Source organism: Aspergillus ambiguus, assembly GCF_047715705.1.
Source record: "Aspergillus ambiguus strain CBS 117.58 unplaced genomic scaffold BDV59scaffold_23, whole genome shotgun sequence".
NCBI classification, from domain to species: domain Eukaryota; kingdom Fungi; phylum Ascomycota; class Eurotiomycetes; order Eurotiales; family Aspergillaceae; genus Aspergillus; species Aspergillus ambiguus.
Window position 1 is genome coordinate 387,765 of NW_027395536.1, and position 14,613 is coordinate 402,377.

General features: G+C 50.3%; 5 protein-coding genes across 5 annotated transcripts; 2 read left to right on the top strand and 3 right to left on the bottom strand.

The window, feature by feature from the left end:
- Positions 1 to 179: 179 nt before the first annotated feature.
- Positions 180 to 1,443, bottom strand: BDV59DRAFT_194179 (glycoside hydrolase family 5 protein; the record flags this gene model as incomplete). Its single annotated transcript, XM_073692350.1, has 6 exons — positions 180 to 712; positions 760 to 857; positions 910 to 974; positions 1,026 to 1,178; positions 1,242 to 1,300; positions 1,356 to 1,443. The coding sequence occupies 6 exons, from the start codon at positions 1,441 to 1,443 to the stop codon at positions 180 to 182; spliced, it is 996 nt and encodes a 331-aa protein (XP_073546531.1).
- Positions 1,444 to 2,321: 878 nt separating this feature from the next.
- BDV59DRAFT_203360 (SGNH/GDSL hydrolase family protein) lies at positions 2,322 to 3,445 on the bottom strand (the record flags this gene model as incomplete). Its single annotated transcript, XM_073694252.1, has 5 exons — positions 2,322 to 2,525; positions 2,583 to 2,838; positions 2,891 to 3,137; positions 3,192 to 3,274; positions 3,348 to 3,445. The coding sequence occupies 5 exons, from the start codon at positions 3,443 to 3,445 to the stop codon at positions 2,322 to 2,324; spliced, it is 888 nt and encodes a 295-aa protein (XP_073546532.1).
- A 242-nt stretch (positions 3,446 to 3,687) lies between these two features.
- Positions 3,688 to 7,827, bottom strand: BDV59DRAFT_181712 (tRNA (34-2'-O)-methyltransferase regulator RTT10). Its single transcript, XM_073690279.1, has 3 exons — positions 7,643 to 7,827; positions 4,881 to 7,592; positions 3,688 to 4,826 (listed from the first exon to the last, which is right to left on the bottom strand). Exons 1-3 carry the CDS (start codon positions 7,658 to 7,660, stop codon positions 4,092 to 4,094), a joined length of 3,465 nt encoding a protein of 1,154 aa, XP_073546533.1. The 5' UTR covers positions 7,661 to 7,827; the 3' UTR covers positions 3,688 to 4,091.
- A 58-nt stretch (positions 7,828 to 7,885) lies between these two features.
- On the top strand, positions 7,886 to 12,242 carry BDV59DRAFT_181715 (ssDNA endodeoxyribonuclease RAD2). The gene has a single exon (XM_073690280.1). The coding sequence runs from the start codon at positions 8,087 to 8,089 to the stop codon at positions 11,561 to 11,563; it is 3,477 nt and encodes a 1,158-aa protein (XP_073546534.1). The 5' UTR covers positions 7,886 to 8,086; the 3' UTR covers positions 11,564 to 12,242.
- Positions 12,243 to 12,662: 420 nt separating this feature from the next.
- BDV59DRAFT_203363 (Eisosome component PIL1/LSP1 family protein) lies at positions 12,663 to 13,928 on the top strand (the record flags this gene model as incomplete). The annotated part of the gene is made up of 4 exons (XM_073694253.1): positions 12,663 to 12,780; positions 12,897 to 13,030; positions 13,082 to 13,265; positions 13,321 to 13,928. The coding sequence occupies 4 exons, from the start codon at positions 12,663 to 12,665 to the stop codon at positions 13,926 to 13,928; spliced, it is 1,044 nt and encodes a 347-aa protein (XP_073546535.1).
- Positions 13,929 to 14,613: the final 685 nt, after the last annotated feature.

Sequence of the window (14,613 nt, forward strand, 5' to 3'; positions counted from 1 at the left end):
CCCCATCGGAGATTGATAAACGTCTGCCTAGTATCTGTGGCTATTCCATATACAGTGCTTGTGGCTATGCGATCCACGTACGAACAATGTACATTCCAGGCGATTGCTCCACATTCCACGCCTCTACCGCATCATTCCTCCTCTCCCCCTCGAACAGTAGAAACATCCCTCTCATCATTCTAGACCACCAGGAACGGCTTCAAAACGTCCAACATGCCAGTGTAGGCTGGTCCATTGGGCGGCTCCATGTTGAACATGTAGTCAGCCCACCACGGGCCCGCCGCCCACCAGACCGCGCCCGTCCAGACATCCGTGTTGTTCGACAGATAGTTCAGCATGCCCGTCACGGCGGTGCGGCATACATCGTTACTAGCTCCAGCAAACTCACCGATGATGCCTTTCTTGCCGTTGCTCCGAAGCCATTGCGTCGCCTGGCTCACGCGCTCCTGGCCGATCGTGCCTGACACGCATGTCTCCGACGTGCCCGAGCTGTCGGAATCCAGGTACTGGTGCATCTCGTAGATGATCTTGTCCTGGGGATCGGTCAAAGCCTTCATGTTGTCGTTGGTATCGACCCAGCTCCAGGCCCCGGTCCACTGATTGCCTTCGACAAAGATGTATTGCTCCGTGGCGCCTGCGGCACGAATGCCATCAATCGCAGCTTGGTTCAAGTTCAAAACGAGTTCCTGGTCCATAGTGTGGTACTCGTTGTCTGGGGATGTCAGGTCAGGTAGTTTGCGGCATGCAGACGGGACCTACTGGTGTCAAAAATAACCTTGTTGTTGTCTTTGAACTCGCTAGCGAGGTTCTTCCAGAAGGTTTGAAAATCGGAGGTGCTGCTGATGATCTCTCCATTGCTGAGATTTGTTAATCTCTTTCCATAGTCTTTGCAAGACACCAAACACTCACAATCGACCGTAATTGTGGGGATCGAGGATGGCATGAGCCCCTCCGTCGGTCACCGCAGTCACCACCTACGACTCCATCAGATACCGGCTCGTCCAAGGAGCGGCAGCAAAACTCACTGAGGTCAGGTTCTTCAGGTATGCTGTCTCATAGTCTCCGGTCATGCCGTTCGGTGTCAGCCGCTCCATCATGAACTGGATCCGGAAAATGTTCATCCCCGCATTCATCAACGTGCTAATCTTGGAGCTATCAGGCCAGATGTAGTCAGTTCCCTTGAAGGAATAGGGTATCAGTAAGCTGTCATGAGAACTATATGACTGAGGCTGGGTGCATACATATACGCCAGGAAGGTTGTCCTCGCCGAACTCGGCTCCAGACTCGTTGACACCGAACCCTGTTTATATCAGCTATTTTATCGCACACCTCTTATAGCCCTTGGCGTCACTCACACTGGAAGGGGGATGCTCTCTTTCTGTGGTGCGGAACAGCCATCGCAGAGCCCGCCGCGATGGCGACCAACAGACTACTCAATCTCATGTTGAAGGAAAGAATTTTTTTGTGCAAACACGTGCCAAAAGGATCAAAGCTAATGAGCGACAATAAATTGGACAGCCGGTTTATCGATCTCTCGTGGGAGATAGGGCTGGATTTATAGGACCGTCTGCAAGCCCAAGGCTTGTTACAAGCCAGACACAGACTAATGCCAAAGCCATGATTTACAGTTTAATTTGAGCCATCACTTACTCCTGGAGCAACGGTTTACTCCAGTGATTTGTGGGTTGTAGTCAACTGAAACGTCCAATATGGTTGCGGACGAGCAAGTGTCGGACTATCGGTCCGAATAACGCAAGACTGTATGCTGAATATTCAGGGGTATTTTGAAATCCTCCATTCCTTCATATGGAGAGGTGCCTGAAGATCCGTCAGAAATCTTGAAAACGCCAGTAGTGGAACAGGTGCCGTGGGGAACAAAGCATTCTACCATCCCCTCCGCCTTGGCAGCCCAGTTGAAACACTCGCGGAGATTAAGCGACCATCGCCTTTTGGAAAGATCGACGGTGCGGAGATCATATTAATGCTGATTCCGGGGTTACAGAGGAGCGTCATTGTCCGTGACGATAAAGGTATTGATTGGCATGGGCCTGTTGAACTTTACAATTAATCTGGTGATGCAGTTTCCATTCTGATGCTATTGCTTTGTATTGGCTAGAGATGTTTCAGCGGAATAGTGGCACACCGTAGGCACGGATCAGCCTATTCGTCTATGGTCAAGTCCTAATGTAACTTTCTACTAATCGATACGCCGTGCGCAGGAGACATAGTCAAGAGAACCAGACGGTGTACTGAATGAAGAAATCAAACAGTAATTCAAACTAGACGAATTTATATATACAGCAGGAATGTCAATCCCAGGTCTACCATGCCCCCAAAGGCGTCAATACCTGCTTCATATCATCCGACTGGAGCTCATGATACTTTGCACTAGGATGGTAGTTATTCCACCAAACACAAGAAGTACCATCCTCATTGATGCAGGTAGCATCGGGGAATCCATATTCGGTAGGGTTGTCAAGCACTTTAGTCATGAAGGACCAGGAGTCATAAAGAACGGCCGTAACCTGTGTATTGATCCGTTTATTAACAAGGCACTGATATGTTCGAAGTAAGCAACTCACATCCGTGTGGTTCGCCTTGAAGCCATCAACCATAGCCTTAAGCTGCGTGTTGTATACCGAAAGATATGCTGCGTGCTGTTGAACTGTCGCATTTCCCTGATCCAGGAAATAAGGGCTCCGGCCGGTAGGAGGCACATTGAGGACGAGGAACTTGCGTGCACCGGAAGTGTAGAGCTCTTGGATCAAGGACCCGAGTCTCGAGATCAGCTGCGGGACAAAGGTCTGTGCATCCGTCTGCCAGAATGCATTTCCAACACTATCACTGTTAGTTCAGTCGCACAGAATGAATCCGAAGAATCCACGCATACTCATTAACGCCAATCCAGACGCCAAACACGGCACTTGATGATGTCCAAGGTGCGGAAGCTGGTTTGCTGGCATAATTATCTGTGAAAACGCCCACCTGTGACACAAGGTCATCAGGATATCCCTCCATTATGGTATTGTCAATGGTGGCACCGCCAACAGCAAGGTTATAGTTGAGGATCAGCGACGAATTTTCCTTGGTCGTCAAAAACCCCACCCAATTTTCACCCCCAGTTGTCGTGCCGGACCCTGAAATTCTTCATTAATTTTCAACTTGCAAATTAGTACTAGAATACCACCCACCCAGCGTAGGATTCCCCATGGGGTTCGACGGGGACGGTTGAGTGCCCGATGCGCTGAAACCAGTCTGCGAATACGAATCGCCACTGTGCTTGTTTAGTTAGCATTAAGCTCTACTTTACTCCGTGGGGTATTAAGAAACTCAAGAGCATAACACACAATGAGAAGAAGTATGTAATATTCGAGGAGCGCAGCCAAGGCCTAGCAGCAGCCATAGATACTGTGCTAGCCATGATCCAAGGAATGTAAAATTTCATGGTGGCGTATCCAGGAAAAGAGAGCTTGGATGTGTTATGGTATGTGATAACTTTTATGGCACCAAAGTATCCATCATCTTAGAAGGGATGGCCCTTATATGTAGGGGAAGCCATAGGACCTACCCAATTTCAAACCGTACCATTCGTGTTTGAGACTCCTTGGCGCGAGAGGCAATTCCTGTGGACCGAGTCTGTTCTACTAACAGCACCAATGGGAATTTGATAGCATTGCTGAGGATCCTGTTCGAGATTGATTAAAGCTCGGCCACAGAACATTATGGGTTCAGTAGATAGCCTTAATTTTTCCGGTTAACCGATGGAATATATTTTACCGGTATGGCCACCTAACCACCTACCTGATTTGTGGGGTAAATAACTGGCTAAGACGAATGAAGATCCCAATCACCACACAGCATTGATGAAACAGTCTGCATGGCGTTCATGTCGCGACACGCGGGGCCCGAGCCATGCCATTTCCGTCACGGTCTGCCGATACTGAAAATCACTTGATGCTTGTTTCTCTTGAAGAATGACTTCCAGAGTCTCTTAATGGTGTTCTTGAAGAGTATATACAGTTGTGGAATTTCTAGCTGACCTGTTGGGCTGCAGCCATCAAACCTCTGTACTCCCATGCCCGCTAAAGAGATTAATGTTGTCGAATATCAAATAGCTCCATGCCAACTCCTCCCACGAGCAACTTGGGTGTAGCCTTTTCGTCACTGATGAAGTCGAGCGACGATAGGTCGGCGACACCAGTGTACTTGTTGACCTCATTGGCCACCCAAATAGCCTCCGAGCTGTCGTTCTGGGGATTCACTTCGACACGCCAGATCTTGACCTGCTGATCATTTCCAGAAGAAGCAACAGTAAGTCGCATGGTTTCACCCTCCTCCGATTCGCGATTTTCGAGGACTTTCAGGGTCGAGATGCATGCAGCATGAGCATCTGGGATGCGAACTGTGTAGGCTTCGCTGGAAGATTCTGTACTCCAAGGTTCAATACGCAGCAGAGAGAATGTGAGCGCATTGTCGTCGCCACCTGCCACTATTAAAGAGACGCTCGTTGAAATTTCCGCAATCTCCAGGCATTTGATGCTGTTTGAATGAATCTGGAACCGATTTTCGCAGGTAATGTTCTCAGAAGGGGCTGATATCCTGTCCATGGATTGTTTCGGACATAGGGCCGAGGATATCGTATAGTAAGGCTCGATGACAGGGGTCAGGTTCCAAAAGGTGAAGTGTCCGTCAGTAGCCGCCGTCACCAATCCCAGTGAGGAGCCACGATGCATGAATCGGGCCTGAGTCAAACAGTTACTCGTATATGTTCCTCTTGCAAGAAGAGTAAAGCGTCCTCCGTCTGCTGAAGATGAGTAGTGGAAGATCTGCCGAATTAGCGCTCACAATGAAGAAAAGAAGCACATTTCAGGAACCCTTACCTTGAGCTTCGAATTGGAATATGTCAGACAAATCAAGAAAGCCGTTTCCATATTGCTTTCGTTTACGTCCAATACATCGAAACTCGTCACCCGAAGCTCAGAAGTGGGGTCATCCATTGGACTCGAGGATTCCAAATTGATCGCAGCGCCAAAGTATGGGATTGAACGAATTCTCCAAACATGGAACTCCTCCATGCCTCCGGATGTGAAAAGATATCTTCCGTTCTTTGACCAACCGACTTCCTGCAACCCAGTTTGATGGAACTTCATCGTCCGTAGGGGCTTAAGTTGAGATCCGTCCAGGCTAAACAGGCGTAAGATGGTGTCTTCGCCTCCTGTGACGAAGATTGGTCCCATTTCACTGGTAAGAGACGCACTCAAAGCCTTAATTTCCCTGCCGTGTCCACCTGGTTTCAGAGTGCGGACTGCATCTGCTTGAATCTGGACAGCATTGAACTGGACCTGGAACCACAGAAACCAAGCCGAACCATTCGGCTCCATACTAGGTTGGAATACCCATTGTCGATGTGATCCACCACAAGAAATTCGAGCAACCTCTGTCTGCTGAGTTTCGTTCCATACCAAGAAGTCCTTGCCAGAGAAACCATAGATTATGAGGTGCTGGGACATTTTGTCAGTGTAGGCTCCCTGGATATTGAAGGCATAAGAAGGCCATGACCGATGAACTGTTTTTACGGAGATGGTATCCCGTGTATTCTCCTGAGGCTGAATTTCGTGGATGCAATATGTTCCATCGCGACCGCAGGTGAAAAAGTATGCCTGTAACTCTCCAGGCTTATCAAACAACAATGAACAAGGACCGATCTGAGAGATTGAGCCTCGTGAGTGGAATATATCATGCCATAGGGCTTCTTGGGGGTCCTCTGCATTCGCAACCGGGTATATCCTGACGTAACCGTATGATGACCCAAGAGCTAAGTATCGGTTATCATAGACCAGAGATGCACACGTGATGGAGAAGTGCCTGAGGTGAGGTAGTGCTATTTGAGTTATATGCACTTCCGCTCCCATGTCTTGTGACAAAGTGGCTTTGAACAGATCTGCCCTGTCGAAATTGGGATAAGTCACGAGGAAATACAAAGCCACTGGTAATCTGGATGCATTCAAGTCGCAACCAAGCGCAAACACTCCATGCGATAGTCGCCCGGTGTCAGCAAGCAATGTGATCTCTTTGGTTTTGTCGTTGTATAGTCGGATAGCTCCTCTTCGGCCAACGAAAACTACCAAATCGCACAGAGCAAATTTGGCCATGAAGCAAAAGGAACGAAGGTCCTCTTGTACGGAAAGGGTCTCTTTGAGGATGTGAGGTTTCGTCCCATGAACCAAACGGCATATTTGGATTTCTCCTCCATGAGTCGTGGAGAGAAAGCGGTCTTGAGAGACGAAAGCGAATGATTTTATGGATTTGTCGAGCGCAGCCTCACGTCCTTCCGAGTCAATTGATGTGTTCACGATGTTGTTCCTATTTGGTAGAGTGATCGCTCCACTCTGTTTTATCACGATTCGAAAGCTTTTCAAGCCCCCGTCCGCACCTCCGGTGTAAATGACCGACTCCGTTTCAGTGCTGTGGGAATCCAGTGCCCATATGTGCTTTCCAGCATGAAGATGGTATGAAGCGACTCCATTCAGCTCAAACTTCGTGTTTGGTGTGAGGGATGAATACCAGCTAAAATCCCACACCACGCAAGTCGCATCTTCACCGCTCGATACCAGACTCAGTTTGTTTTGGTTTTCAGCTTGGGTGTGTATAAAGTGAACATTCCATATTCGTGCCTTGTGGCCAAAAGCGCTTGCGATGCAAGATTCTGACCCTAGCTCATCATCTTTCACGGCTGACGCTGCACCGAAGCCCGTGCTGCGAAGTTCGAATCCATCCGTCGAATAGGCGGAAGGATCGTTACGGGAGACATGCTCGCAGTCGGAGATATCCCATATGCGCACAGTACGATCATCACTGCAACTTGCCAGGCACCGGCCCGAAGAACGTCCGGGTAAAGCAATCTGCTGTGATATCTGAACTCCGAAGACTGACCCCTCGTGGCCGGTGAAAAAGTGATGGATCGAACCAACAGCTTCAGACGAGTCATTCGTTTCGTCTAAGAAGCAAGACCAAACTATGACTTCTCCAAAAACCGTTCCAGCCGCAACTAGTACTTGAAACGCAGATAGAGACACAGCATTGGCGGAATAGAGAAGAGTCTTCACTCCAGCCACCGGCTGCTTGATGTGGATATGTTTGGGGTATTTCGAATGACCAGCGCCCGTGACATAGAAACCAAGCACGGCATTATGGGCAGTTACTCCGTAAGCCTTCCTTGCTTTACCAACGGGCTCAGCGGCGCAGCCAGCTAAGATCCAATCTGGCGCGAGGTATTCCGCACTTGCAGCATAAAGAGACACCTCTAGGCCTCCCGAGGGGTCACTTCGGGAACAGAGTACATCCACCAGCCTGAGGGAATCACCACCCCAAACAAGGATCTCAACGTGCTCTTCTCCTTTGCTTTGCCGTTCATGGTTGAGAATGACGAAGCCATGGATATTATTCCGCTGGAATGTTTTGAGCTCAGCTAGTAATTTCCCATTTGCCTCATCTACCACCCGAGTAAAGAGACTTTGACCCTGAAGAATGAGCTTTGCGCCTCCCAGTTCGAGGATTTTAATTGCTGTCACGGGGAGGCACCCATCAACATGCTGTTCATTGAGTCAGCCCATGCCCAGATCCAAGAGAGGCGGTTACCAACCTCGAGCGAGGAATGCATTTGAGAAAATTCGCGAACATCAGTTCCCTAAATGCCTATCCACGCAATGGGAGTTCCCCGGCTGGAAAATCCACTAGTCCTCTATTGTCGACGGTCTTCCCCGCTTGGAGCATCATCTACAACAATTTCGAAATTCCAGAATTTCCATCGTCGGTGCAAGTGATTATATAATCATACGGAACTTCGTGCGCTTGTCCCGAAACGGTATCATTGCGCACGTGATATCGCGCTTCGTATCGGTGGCGACGCGGCTCTTGTCTAGGTAGCAAGCAACAACCTGCGACGACCGCGAGAATTTCCAACGCGCTTTGTCTACCTACGGCTTTGTATATTTTTATAATATTTAATTTTGGAGTTCTCAGCATGACCTCTTGCCATGATTGTTAACTGCCAGAATAGACTTAACGCCACCACTCCTATGTCACCATGGGTGTCCACGGGCTCTGGGATGTCGTCCAGCCGTGCGCTCGACCCATAAAGTTGGAAACTCTCAATAAGAAGCGTCTGGCAGTTGATGCATCGATTTGGATCTATCAGTTCCTGAAGGCCGTTCGTGACAAGGAAGGAAATGCTCTCCGTAATTCTCATGTTGTTGGCTTTTTCCGAAGAATATGCAAACTGCTATTCTTTGGAATCAAGCCCGTCTTTGTGTTCGATGGCGGCGCGCCCATCCTGAAACGTCAGACGATCGCATCCAGAAAGAAGCGACGTGAGGGTCGCAGAGAAGACGCCGTGCGAACGGCGGGAAAGCTCCTCGCCGTACAGCTGCAGAGGACCGCGGAAGAGGAAGCGGCAAGACAAAAGAATCAACCATCTAGGAAGGAGGAGGAAGTCCCGGATAATCCGGTTTATGCGGAGGAAGCCTTCATGACTGACAAAGAAAGACAGCGAAACCGTACGTTCAAAAAGAAAGATGCCTACCATCTCCCGGACCTGCAGGTCTCTCTTGAGGAGATGGGGGCCCCAAATGACCCTCGCATCATGTCGCGTGAAGAGCTAGAGGAGTATGCTCGGCAGTTCTACCAGGGTGAGGACATCAATCTTTACGATTTCTCTAAAATCGACTTTGATAGTCCATTCTTTCTGAGTCTTCCTGCCACCGATCGTTATAACATCTTGAACGCTGCAAGGCTGAGGAGTAGACTCCGTATGGGTTACTCCAAAGAACAGTTGGACAACATGTTCCCTGACCGGATGGCTTTCTCGAAATTCCAGATTGAACGTGTTAAGGAGAGAAACGATCTTACTCAGCGACTGATGAATATCAACGGTATGAACGGCGAAGAGGCATTCTACAATTCGGGTCAGCGGATTGCCGGAGAACGCGGGAGGGAGTATGTTCTGGTAAAAGACAGCACTATTGAAGGAGGCTGGGTTTTGGGTGTGGTTGGCAATAAAGACGAAGGCCGCGAAGATAAGCCCATCGATGTCGAACAATATGGGAAGTTGGAACTACTCCCGGAAATTCACAGCGAATCGGATGATGAGGGTGGGTTTGAGGACGTTCCTATTGAAGGTCTCAATCGCCTCCCTAAGCTTCCCTTCTTAAAAGACGGGGTATTTGACGCATCGGTCCGAGAACAACTCCAGGGTGATGGTAGAGCAAGTGTTCACCAGGAGGATGATGCTCTTTTCGTTGAAGGTGACGAAAATTCAGACTTACAACGCGTCCACGGTGCTATTGATGATTTCTTCGAGCCACACGAGCACGGCGAAGATGAAGATCTCCAAAGAGCAATACAATTGTCGCTAGAGTCGGCTACTCCCACCCAGCATGACGATGACATGCCGGAAATCCGTATAAATCGGGACAATACACTAGTGCCACAAGTTCCGGCTGCAGTGAGTCCTACTTCTGATTCCGAGGACGATGGGCTAGATTTTACTGCCGCATTAGCCCAGTCTCGAAGAACGAAGAAAGCGCCTTCTGATGGCAGTGCTCCACGGCCTACTGTTAGCCATCCATTCGAAGGGCCGTTGCCGTTTGAGACCCTAAAGTACAAACCAGCAAACAAAGAACAGCCTCCACGAGTGATTGATGAAAATGCTGGGGGTTTTGTCAGAGAATCGACCCAGAAGTCCAAAGAACAAACATTACCTCCTTGGTTCTCTGGAGCGCATGCCAATGACGAGTTCATTCCTGACAGCACGGACGACAACTCACTAGAAGCATACAGGGAGAGGGTTATGACTCCTGATCATGTTTTTTTGAAGGAGCACCGATCCCCAAGTGTCATTGATGCTGACAAGCTCCCGAAGTCAAATGAGATAATTGATTTGGAGTCTGATACTGAGGATAAAGTCAATGTTTCAAAATCGCCGGTTCCTGAGAAACCTGATAATGCGGGTTTACAGGCTTCAATGTCGGTTGCACTACCGCAGCCCACGACTCCCCAACATTCTACAGAAAAAAAGGTGGAGAATATGGAACCTAGGAGCCCCGAGAACACGAATGTGGCGGAGGTGTTTGATGGCTTACCTATGGCCAACAAGACACCGTCTCTGCGTCTCGAGCCATCACCCTCTCCTGAATTTGAAGATGTTCCGATGCAGCCACTGCCTATTTCTGATGGTGCTAGTGTCGAGCGAACTCGATCCACGCACACTGAGGCATCCCCCTCACCAGGATTCGAGGACGTATCTCAGAAGCCACTAGAATCGGTAGTTGGTTCTGTGCCAGAGGTTGTCCAAGCTTCGCCTGCGATTGGTCAAAGTGATGATCTATTTGCTGCGGATGACGGCTTCTCGGATCCAGAAGATGAGGAACTAATGCGTCAGCTTGCAGCTGAGGGTGAAGAACACGTCCGATTCGCGGCAACGCTTAATTCAACGTCACCGGGACAAAGCACTTTTGACTACGAACAAGAGCTTAAGCAACTACGCTCACAGCAGAAGAAGGACCGCAGAGACGCAGATGAAGTTTCACAGGTCATGATCTCGGAATGCCAGCAACTTCTGACGTTGTTTGGCCTTCCGTACATCACGGCGCCTATGGAGGCAGAGGCGCAGTGTGCAGAACTTGTGTCACTCGGGCTCGTCGATGGGATCATCACCGATGATAGCGATATCTTCCTGTTTGGGGGTACGCGTGTCTACAAGAACATGTTTAATCAGAGCAAATTTGTAGAGTGCTACCTGACGTCTGACCTGGAGAATGAGTATGCCCTTCATCGACGGAAGCTCATCAGCTTTGCCCATCTACTCGGCAGTGATTATACAGAAGGCATTCCCGGAATCGGTCCTGTATCTGCACTGGAAATTCTTACAGAGTTCTCGAGCTTGGAGGAGTTCCGTGACTGGTGGTCTCAGGTGCAACTGGGCATGAATGCGTCCGACGGTAGCCATGCAGCATTCTACAAGAAGTTCAAGAAACAAGCTGCCAAGATCTTCTTGCCCCCTACCTTTCCCGACTCTCGGGTAGATACAGCGTACCTCGAGCCGGAGGTCGACTCCGACCCGTCTCCTTTTCAGTGGGGTGTGCCCGATCTACATGGTCTACGCAACTACCTGATGGCCACGATTGGCTGGAGTCAAGAACGGACAGATGAGGTCCTGGTGCCTGTCATCCGGGATATGAACCGTCGTGAACAGGAAGGCACCCAGTCCAATATCACGAGCTTCTTTCAAGGGCCCCAGGGCGCTGGAGCTTTTGCCCCTCGTGTGCGTCGGGGCGGTCCCAGCCGGATGGAGAAGGCGTTTAGTCGCCTACGGCGGGAGGCAGGCACAGAGAACCGTCAGAGTTCGCCGAATGAAGGGGCAGAGGCAAATTCTGACTCTTCATCGCTCGCACGAGGACCAGGACAAGGCACCAAGCGAGGTACAGCTAAGGACGGTGGGGAGGATGATGATACGACGAGTAAGAAGAGAAAGACTCGTCGGCGTGAGAATAAGGGGAAAGTCTAGGGCAGATCGAGCGAAAATTTAAATAGTCATCATGTAATAGACGTTGGAGTTAGAGCTGGGTCTCCCCACCGTTCGTCACCCGATGATGTTGCAGTGACCACTAAGGGCGGATCCGGATGCGGAGACGAGTCGATCATCTGGGGAGATCGATTGGGTTGTCCGGGCATCTTGTACCCGTCGATCTCTATATCTAGCATTCTTCATGTAGTTGTTTGTGTATTTGTTATTGCATGGATGTTGACCGGGTTTGAGGTTATCCTGATATCGAATCTCTCCCTGTACTTCGCAGTAGATCCGTGCTAGTCACCCACACCCCTGATTAAAGCCCATGAAATCCCCAAGAAAGAAAGGGAAAACTCAAAATCATCACCTGTCCGAATGGATAAGATCGAACCGTGTCATGACATGATCGAGTTCGAATCCTCACAAGGCACGGGGGAATCGATGACATCAGGGAATCGGGTGGATGTTTGGTTCGCAATGACGTTGCCGATCCTGGAGAGCGACGGAGTACCTTAGAGCATCCACCAACATGGGACACAATCCGTGGAACCCAGGCCATCTGCCCTGTTAACCACCTATTCTTCACGAGTCTCTTGTAGACCGTGTAGGGATCTCGATCAGCTCGTCATTATTATTCATCGTTGCTGGCCGAATCGGGTTAGCCCCGCGGCGAGTCTCGACGTCACCAACCAGAATCGCTGGCGACCATCAGCCCATCATCATCACATCTTCAACCCTCCATCTCCTTCTCTTCTCCTCCTCTTCCTCTTCCTTCTACCTCCTCATATCCTTCTTCTTCCCCAGGAGATTCAAGACAGAAAACACCCCAAAAAACAGCAAGTGTCATCGATCGCCCTTCTCTGGTTCGGGACCCTCTGACGAACCGTGTGTCGCTCCGGTTGCAGTTCCCTCATCGTACCCTCGATTGCTTTCCGTCACGTCCCGTCCTGCCCCGTGGTCCACGTCACTTCTGCGCAAAAGAGTGTGACCTTCTTTGAAAGAAACCGCTCCGTCCGACTTGATTTCCTCTACATTCTTTCGCTTCCTCCTTCCGTCCACTCGTCTCTGTTGCGCTCGTCTACACCGACTATTCATCATGCATCGCACCTATTCTATGCGCCAGACGCGCATGCCCACCGCGTCACAAATCGAAAACCCCCCTCCTCCGTTGTCGTCGACCAAGGCCAACCGTTGGATCGGTAAAGGTGGCTTCGGTGAGTGTTCACAGGATTGCGCGCCCCTCGATCCCTTGTCTGTTTGTCGTGCGAACCAGTGAGGGATCATCCGGTATGCGACCTTAGCCATGCTGACAAACGAGACCTATCCTCAGGTCATGCCTTGCGGAAGAATACCGCCGGAGCCTTCGGGCCGGACCTGGCGAGAAAGCTCGCCCAACTGGTCAAGATGGAGAAGAATGTCATGCGCAGCATGGAGATGGTAGCAAAGGAGCGCATGGAGACTGCTGTATGTTTTATTCCTCATCTTTCTCCGATCAAGACTAACCTTCCGCGCCAGCAACAACTCTCCATCTGGGGTGAGAACTGTGATGAGGATGTGTCAGATATCACCGATAAGATCGGCGTCTTGCTCTACGAGATTGGCGAGCTCGAGGATCTCTACGTCGATCGTTACGACCAGTACCGTGTCACCATCAAGAGCATTCGCAACATCGAGGCTTCCGTCCAGCCTAGCCGTGACCGTAAGTTCACCACGATGCATGTCTACTGTGATCTCTGACCCTAACACCCAACCAGGCAAGCAGAAGATCACGGACGAAATTGCCAAGCTTAAGTACCGCGATCCCAACTCCTCGCGTATCGTCGTCCTGGAGCAGGAGCTGGTTCGCGCCGAGGCCGAGTCTCTTGTCGCAGAGGCCCAGCTGTCCAACATCACCCGGGAGAAGCTCAAGGCCGCCTTCCAATACCAATTCGATGCCCTCCGGGAGCACAGCGAGAAGGTTGCCCTCATCGCCGGCTACGGCAAGCATCTGTTGGATCTGGTGGACGACACTCCCGTCACTCCCGGTGAGACCCGGGCCGCCTATGACGGATACGACGCCAGCAAGGGCATCATCCAGGACTGCGAAGAGGCGCTCGCCAACTGGGTCACCTCCAAGGCGGCGGTCAAGTCCAGCATGTCCACCCGCACCCGCACGCTCTCCCAGCGTCACCGCGAGAGCCTCGCCAAGTCCCGCGAAGGCGTCGACCTCTCTGGCCAGGACCAGCCCATGCGCGGCGACCGCGACTCGTGGGTGGCTGCCGACCAGCACGCCGCCTCTTATCAGCAGGAAGTGGAAGACGGTGACGAGATGGTCGGCACCATGGACGAGCGAGGACGAGTAGAGGAGCCGGTCGGTGCCTAAGGAGCGGGCATATAATTGATCATGCCCCTCTCACCTTGCCGATACATACTGGATCGCCGTCTCGTCGTTCCTTCTCACTCTACGATATACCGGTTGGAGTTCGTCGTGTTTGTTTTTTTTTTGCCTTCCTTTTTTCTCGTTAAACTACAACCCCGAGTTGTTATATTGCTAATGTGATGCCCCAAACGACGCTAATCCGACAAGATGTGAAAGTTACCCAGACGACGCAGCGTTTGGTTGCAGTGACAAACTGATGATGTCATGACCATGCTACTATTCACAAGATGAACAGCTATCGGTACATTATGATGGAAAGAACGAAAAGAAAACACAAGAAAAAAAAGTCCAAAACCAGGCTCAAAAAGCACGGAGCGTTGGGAAGTCTGCGGTACCAAGGATAAGGCTGGCTGGGGTTATGTTAATGTAATACCATACCATCTGTGAGGGTATATTTATGGTTGTTTTTGAGTTCCGGTCTGGATTGTCTGGTTCTCTGCTTAGGATAGGATAGTAATTAATGAGTTTGTTAAGTAGTTAACTGTGTTGTGCTGTGCTGGGCTGTGCTGGGAGAAACCTGAGGCATCGCTCGTCTAGATAAAGTGTGGCAATTACCCCAGCTTTTAGCGCTGTCCCTATCACGGACTTTAATCAGCCCTCATCGTATTATCCATTCCGAGGCCGAATC